The sequence below is a fragment of the Chenopodium quinoa genome, unplaced genomic scaffold (genome assembly GCF_001683475.1).
Source record: "Chenopodium quinoa cultivar QQ74 unplaced genomic scaffold, ASM168347v1, whole genome shotgun sequence".
In the NCBI taxonomy this organism is placed as follows: Eukaryota; Viridiplantae; Streptophyta; class Magnoliopsida; order Caryophyllales; family Amaranthaceae; genus Chenopodium; species Chenopodium quinoa.
In genome coordinates this window covers 4768741-4776923 of record NW_018742263.1, presented here as the reverse complement: position 1 = coordinate 4776923, position 8183 = coordinate 4768741, and the positions used below count along the sequence as shown (strand labels likewise).

At 35.1% G+C, this 8183-nt stretch overlaps 1 protein-coding gene across 1 annotated transcript; it reads right to left on the bottom strand.

The window, feature by feature from the left end:
• Nucleotides 1-958: 958 nt before the first annotated feature.
• On the bottom strand, nt 959-7110 carry LOC110683875 (protein TPX2-like). Its single transcript, XM_021860283.1, has 20 exons — nt 6482-7110; nt 6025-6107; nt 5831-5913; nt 5624-5743; nt 5461-5537; nt 5119-5290; nt 4929-5028; nt 4698-4805; nt 4502-4606; nt 4230-4382; nt 4085-4147; nt 3921-4001; nt 3666-3824; nt 3463-3597; nt 3299-3382; nt 3091-3210; nt 2838-3004; nt 2561-2729; nt 2390-2484; nt 959-2287 (listed from the first exon to the last, which is right to left on the bottom strand). The coding sequence occupies exons 1-20, from the start codon at nt 6624-6626 to the stop codon at nt 2161-2163; spliced, it is 2346 nt and encodes a 781-aa protein (XP_021715975.1). The 5' UTR covers nt 6627-7110; the 3' UTR covers nt 959-2160.
• Nucleotides 7111-8183: the final 1073 nt, after the last annotated feature.

Below are 8183 nucleotides of genomic sequence, written 5' to 3'. Positions count from 1 at the left end.
CTTAAAAATATTAAATGCAAAACTCTTAAGTATTCACATCATGATATAGCATTATGCATAGTGAAACAACCATATCCATACCAAAGGGAAAAACAAGAACAAGATAATCTTGACAAAAATAATCTATTATCAAATTACAATATAATAACCAGATATGTATGTTTCCCAAGAAAAATGATTCTATATGAAACAACAATTATAGAATGCTATGTCTTTTTGCGAAATAAATAGAATAGAATTTTACACCTAACAGGTCGACTTCGTTTAGAACCAGGTTTAGGAACATGCTTTCTTCAACGGAGGTTCTGAATTGACCCTACAAAACAAAATAATAATTTATAAAAATGGATTTTTTTAAAAAAGAGTATAACCTAAAAAATAACTAAAATATAATAAACCTTTCAGCCATTGCAACTGTCTTCTTCTGTTTCCGTGCTTGTTTAGTTCGATTAAGATAAACTTTTAACGCCCCTCAAAAAAAAGATAAACTTTTAACAGAGAAGAATCTTTAATCGACGGAATGTCAGAAATTAATGGAGTAAAAAATGACGAAAGTTAGGGTTTATATAGAAGAAGTAAAAATTAAATACATGCAAATAAATTTTTAAAGCTAGAAAATAAAGTAGTGATGCTAATAATTCGAAAACGTGAAGTTAAGTCGATAGTAATGGAGTGTAACTGATAAAAATGGAGTTTTTTATTTTTTTTAAGATTTTTTTTTTCAAAAAAAAAATCATGGTTATTTAAAGTTAAGGCCGCGCGAAAAATCATGGTTATTTAAAGTTCAGGCCGCGCGCGGACTGAACTTTAAATAAACGGGCCGAGCACGGGCCGATTAATATGAGTCCGTTTCGTTTAATAAGAGATTCTTATTCATCAATAAGTAAATAGGTTGATTTTTACAAAAATTCTTAACTAGTGCAACCATCACGTGATGGAAGTATAAATTTTATACGAGTTTTTTTTTTTTTTTTTTTTTTTTTTTTTTTTTTTTACACCTTCGAGTATATCTTTGATAGAGCATGAAATTTGTTAATTTCCTAAGAAGTTGGTTGTGCCATTTAAAGCATTTCAATTCTCATTATAGTATCATCAGGACTCAGGAGCAAAACATTCCACTAAAGACATCAAAACTAAAACTAACGTTGCATTGTTCAGTCATATCTTTGATAGAGCATGAAATTTGTTAATTTTCTAAGAAGTTGGTTGTGCCATTTAAAGCATTTCAATTCTCATTATAGTATCATCAGGACTCAGGAGCAAAACATTCCACTAAAGACATCAAAACTAAAACTAACGTTGCATTGTTCAGTCATTGCATTTGCTCGACTTGTAATTACATGTTTGTCACTTAAAAGAGCTTGAAGACACCGACAAACTGTGAAAGTTTTCCCATCTGCATCAATTGACCTGAGGTCCTGGAGCACGAAGCAACAAGAGTTAGGAGGATAGGGCATGTTTTCGTAGGTCAAGTAAGAGTAACAATCTTGCATGTCAAATGTGGTGCCGATAATGCATTGCTGGTTAGTTGGCACACCATTTTGTTGCATTGGTAGTTCTGGTGGTATTCGTAGGTCTTGATTTTCTGTTGCTAAAGCAATGACTAAAACCATCAGAAAATGACATAACATAAGAAAATACTTCATATTGTAACAACAAGTTTTTTAGGTTGTTAATATATTGTGACTTTTGAGGTGTGTAAGGCTGTAAGCAACCTAATATACCAAGTTGGATGGCTAAAAAAGTTTCTTTTGTTTGGCTTTACGATATATGTGAATAAAGGTTGGTTGGTTAGCTTCTTTAATCACGTAGAAATCATGTACCACAAATTTCTATAAAGCCTAGTTCTTCTAGGTCATCATTTAGTTTGGATGTTATGCTACAAGTATGGAGTAATAATTTCCATAATTTTTGCAAATGTTGCCTATTCGATAATTTAGTTCAGGCATCGGAGTAACGAAGTTGGATGTCAGATCCATGAAAGGGTCGCGCATATTACCCAAAGTAAGAAAGTTGGATGCTATTTTCACTTTGAAAAATTACTGCTTTCATCATTCCTCCACAAAACCTTTACAACTTAGATTACAATATGTATAATGAATAACAGAATAACCCTTGAGGGTTCAAAGAGTTCTTGAACAGGACAGCACCCACACCTGATCACCTCATTAGTGCAGCTGCAGCAGATTGAGCAGCCTTTATATCGGTGCCTGCTGATTCCTTTCTTTCCCTCCGTCTGAGAACATGCAATTTCGGGGATTTTGGCTTCGTTGGATCCTTAAAAGATCTGCATATAACCACCACCGTATAAGAAATTTTTAGTCAATGGAATAAAGTAACACCAATTGATAAATATTGATAAAATTTTAAGAACAGTTTAAGGTCCTACTTTTGTGGTACGAATGGGTTAGCAAACTTGGGTAAAGGTCTGGCATGGGGCACCAAGGTCCTCCTTAGGTGCTTCAGGGCCTTCTCCTCCTCCATCTAACGGATAAAAAATGTCAGTATAATAACTACAAAATTGCATGTATCTTTGTATGACAAACGGAAGTACATGCACCTGTTTTTCAGCCTCAGCCTCTTCTCTATATCTTTTATACATCATTTCTTTTTCCTTAATTTTCTTATCAAATTCTGCTCTATCAACAGCTCGATGTTGTACGTGGTGGTTAAACTCCTGAACCTCAGTGAGAGGCATACGTTCTTTCTCAGGAAGAGGAATAGGATCCCTGAAATTGCAAAGAAAGAGGCAAGGAATCAATGTTAGCAAGAGGCTCTTTGTAACAAATTTATCCAGCAGATGTTTGAAAATCTATTCAGCTTATGTTTATGCTTACTTGCTCAGGACTGGTTGAGCTCTGAAGATCCTCATTTGAGACTCTTCTCTTTCCTTTCTAAGTCTTTCCTCCATTTCTCTTCTCATTTCATTCTCGTGCCTAATTAGACTCTCGAGTTGGAAAGGCTCAGGTTGAGTACATTCTTTAGGACCAGGTTTAGGAGGAACCTGCAACATCAGCAAAAAAAACATTAGAGGAGAAAAAGGCAGGACAAAGTAAAAATAGCATTAGAAGATTATATTAGATTGTATACCACAGGGAAATCAGTGGTGTAAGGATATGGGGTAGCCTTCGGAACTCTGGCTTTTTCCTCCTCTATCTGTTTTTGCACAAGTTCAGTGATCAATCTTCGTTCTTTCTCAGCTCCCCTTTCCTGGTTTTATGCAACAAATTCTGTAAGTTACCAATTGCAATTTGAAATATTATTCCAATATTCCACATTATGGGAAAAACAAATATACCTCAGTGTAAAGATGGAATGGATTAGGCTTTGTATTTCTTGGAAGATGTTTCTCATGGTTTGATGACTCTGAACATAAAGACAGCTGAAAGAAGACATGGAATGTAAGGAAAGCTAATTTCCAACAAGCAATTAAAGTACAGCAGAAAAACTGTTATACCGTACCTTGTCAAATAGATCGACAACACTAGAAGAAGGTGGCGGAATCCTCTCATCAATTGCAAAATGAAATTCTTGGGGTTTTGTAACTTGCTTTTTGCTGTTGCAGAACAACCCCAATTCCCCCTTACTTTCAAATATCTACATCACAAGTTCAATTAAAATTATAACTCTGTAATCATGCTTTGTAAAAGTAAATTGTATGCTACCTTTTTACTCAAAGGCCGAGCCTTAAATTTTGGGATTTTCTCTAGCTCTTCTTGCTCAATCTCAAGTGTACTTTTTATCTTTGTTGGGCGTGCTCGCAAGGATGTTTGCAGCACTGGAGTTTTTGGTTCAATTAGATGATTAGATTTCCACTGATTTTTCTGGCAATGCAAATGGACGACTCGTGTTAAGCTTAAGCATTTTAGACCATTCATCTAACAGTATAAACTGAATAGTATTCTCAGACTATTCAATACCTGATGACCAGATTCAGTCGAGACCACGGAGGATACTTCTGCATTCTTGTTGGCCCTTTCCAAAGTCTCCAAGTGGAATTCCTAAATAGAATGCATAGTCAGATATAAGCTCTCAATAATGAAACTTGACAAAATGACAGTTAAACAATGGAAAAATATCCCACCTGAAATTTTGGTTTTCGAGGAAGGCTCTTGGGTAAAGGAGGTAAAGTTGGGGCCTCAAGAATCTGAACAAAATGGAGGATGTCATTTCATTACAGTGCAGAAATGGAGTAAGATGTTTAATTGAAAATAGATCATTAACAGTACCTTTTTGTTCAGCAGCCGAGCTTTGAATTTTGGCATTTTAGTCATCATTTCTTCCTCAAGCTCAGCAGAGCTCTTCACCTTTATTAAACGAACTCTTTGTGAAGATACAAAATCAGGTTTTTTAGGCCTTGTCAATTGCAGTTTAGACTTCCCCTGCACAGAACCACCACCATCATACTGAAATTTAGAATCAAGATGATAAAAAAATAAAATAAAATAAAAAAATTTAATGAAACCAAAAAAATATATGAAAAATTATCTTGTCACAGTACATTTTGAGGCAGTGAAGAATCTCTAGTGCTTGACTGAAACTTCTTCATCAGTTCTGCAGTAGAAACGAATGGCACCGGCGGCAGTGGAGGATCCCTAACATACATCTTTATATGCAATGAGAGTGTACAATTTAGTTCTAGGATTGGAAACAAGATAATCCAATATGTACATAGAATTGTTGTAAGAAAATCTTACTTTTCTGTCGTCTTTGGAGGGTTTAGCTTTAGAGCACAAATTGGAATAACTAGTGGTGGCACCTGGTCTTATTTTGTGGAGCAGATTAGGAGGCTTAATGTTTAGGATCTGTTTTGGTAATAATAAAAAGGATCAAAAATAAATACATTTCAACCAAAGTAATACTTGTAAGAAGAAAATTAGTAACAAAATTTTAGCTTTGAAAGTTCTTCCCAATAATGAAACACTGACCTGCCTAGTTTTTCCATCATCCAGTTTCTGCCTCTTGATGGCTTGGTTTTCCTGGACAAAATTAGGAGTCCCAACAGAGCTGTTTAAGTTTCTTCTATCTCTGTTGATTAATTAAATTATGGTTAGCACCAAAATTTAGGCAACAAACCAATAAATCAAAGTATATCTTGACTATAACTGAATGTTCTACCTCCTAAAACCGTCAGGTTTAGTACTTCTTGTGTGTGACTGAATTTTCGATTTCAATTCTGATGGATTCTTTAGTGCACTTGCAATCTTCATGGTCGTCTGCTTCTTCTTTTGCTCGGTCGTCGTTCGGCCTCCTTTACTAGTAAAGGCAGGCGGTTTTGGGGTGCATACATCTGTCATATTCAGAAAAGTCAAAAGCAATAACAACCACAACAAAACCTTAGTCCCAAGATGATTTTGGTCCGCTAACATGAATAGCCCATAAGGAACATAAAAAAAGTTATAAGCAAAATATATATAAAAAGTAAATGCCAGTTCCATGAGCTTGCGCTAGGAAACCAACCTTGAGAAGGGCAGGTTGCAGATTCCACCATGATTTCTGGTTCAATTTTCACATCTGGAGCAACTACTGTCACAGTACTGAAAGTAACAGACTTGTTAAATTAGACAATGTCCGAAGAAAATTTGAGAAATCAACAGAAAAAATCAAACAAACAGAAACACACCTACTATCTTCTTTGCAATTTTTCTCACAAGATACTTCAGCAGGTATACTTATTTGTTGGCTACTGATCAAGTTCGGGTCCGAGTTTTCGTTCCTTTCACCAGGCATCCCCATATGTTGGCTAATCATACAGCATCACATGTTAATCAATAAACAAATTTGGTGTTTTCAAGGGCTGATGGTAATGTAAATCACATCAAATACTCACCCAGAAGAAATCTGATCTAGCTTTGATGAAAACACTTCTGATGAAACTGATGATTCAGTTGTAGGCTTATGTGATTCAGAGGCCTGTGTCATACAAGATCACCAATTCAACAAAATTCTAAGTTTCTAGCAATTATTAATTGGAAAAATCGAATACTATAGTGTCGAAATCGAAAATTAGAAACTGAGATTAACCTGCGTTGTCGTTTGAACATCGCCAAAATCGCAAAGGCTGCTAAGTTGAACTGATCTAGAAGCCTTAATTCTCAGCATAAACGCTGCAATTAATTGGAATAAAGAATCATCAAGTTCTAACTTTGCATACCCACTAATTCACCAAATTGCAACAATTGCAATGAAAAACCACAGAAATCATCCACAATTACAAGTTTGCAACCCAATTATACCAAATTTCTGAAAAATATATATTCCCTAATTGAACAATTCGATCAAAAATGTTTGTTCCCAATTACTACTGATACACCTTCCTTAATTGAGGAAATTATACAGAATAACAACAATTAATGAAATATCTTCCCTAAAATGAACAGATTATAACAATTTCCGAAACCATAAATAATCTTTCAAAACCCTAAGTCAAACTTCATAAACAGATCAAGAAAAACAAAGAATTGAGGGTAGAAAAACATACGAGAAGGAGCATGACTAAGAGCAGACTGAAACCAAAGTTCAGCGTTTCGAGTATCCTCCTCTGATTCGCCATTGATGAAGTCATAAAACCTTGGAGCAGAGAATTCGTAAGTTTGGTCGATCACAATTGAAGTTGAATCTTCCATTTTCGTCGCTTTGTTTGGGGGGGGGGGGTGGGTGGGAGAGAGAGAGAGAGAGAGAGGGAGAGAGAGAAGTGATGTGGTGTATAAGAGAAGAAATGAGGAATTTTCAGGGAAAAGAGGATATTTGGGTTGGATGGGGTTTAACGGTAAAATTTTACAACGGTCGGATTTGGAGAGGGAGGGGAAGGGGGAGGTTATGAGTTTGTGTATTCCCACTTTGCCGGATTTGTAACGGCTAGTTTGGAAAGAAGAGCGCTACGTTACTACGTCGTTTTACGTTCATCAAAAGTAATACTTGTACGATGGTATGATACAAGCTTTATTTATTTATTTTTTTTAGGAAAAGTGAGGGAATTAGATTTTTTCATCCGAGGACAAATTGTCCATAAATACACAGGTAGTATTGACATTAGGATAACAACTAGACCATAGTTGGTGAGCAACAAAATTTCCTTTTAGCTTTACATGAGGTCAAGAAATAAAATCAAAGAAAGAGCAAGTATCTAAGACATCGTCAAGCAAAGAGTCCAAATCCGAGAGGTAAGTAGAGATGTTAGTTGAGACGAACACTACAGGGGGTGAATTGTATGTGAGTTCCTAATGACTATTTTTGCGGAATAATAAAAAAAATGTAAAGGAACTTGCAATGCACACAGTATTTTACGAGGAAATCTTCCAGGGCCCAACAGAAAGTAAAACCTCGATCCTATAAGGGATTTCAAAACCAAACCAATCCACTATAATAGGATAAACTCCCAAGTTACAACCTATTAAACTCATACCTTTACTCGCAAGTTCCAGACTGAACTTGCTATACAGTAGAACCCTATTCTACCCAACCTAAGTCCCTGACTTAGATTTACTCATACTTCCTGAGTACTCTCACTCAACTTCAAAACTGTATGCAAAGATATAAACCACGCACACACACCTATGAACCAACCAATATAAATAATTCAAATCTAGTATATGAAAGGTAAGATACACATGAAATCCGAAACTAATATGACAAACAATGAACTTGGCAAACTTACACTAAGCAGTCTTTGAATTCTTTACGCATAACTCACAAAAAATATGAAATCTGATTTCTACAATTTATACAAGACTAGCTTGTATAGAAAGTAGGGTTTTCAAAAGATAATTTTGTTAATTTACCAAAATCACAAAACACGGTTTTATGTAAATCTTTTTTGAAAAACTTATCTAAGATAAATTATGAAAAGAATAATATCTTTTAGTAATCCAGATTTTATGAAATAACATCTTTTTGATAAATCTTGTCACAAAACTTATCTTCTGTAAAACTTTCCTAATTTAAGCTTGCCAAGCTTTTGTCACGTTTCTAATAAAACTCATGTGTAAATCTGCCAAACATATTTACAGCAATTCTAAAGAATAAAAACATAACAAAACTAAATTACTTCATTAATTAATGCATTCCAGGTACTTGGGCTTCACGCAATCCAGGACTAAGTTCCTACTGTCACTTGACTTCCAGTTCTCAACTGGAACTTCGCAGACCAAGTTCTTGTGAAACTTGTTGTCTTTAGCGCAGGC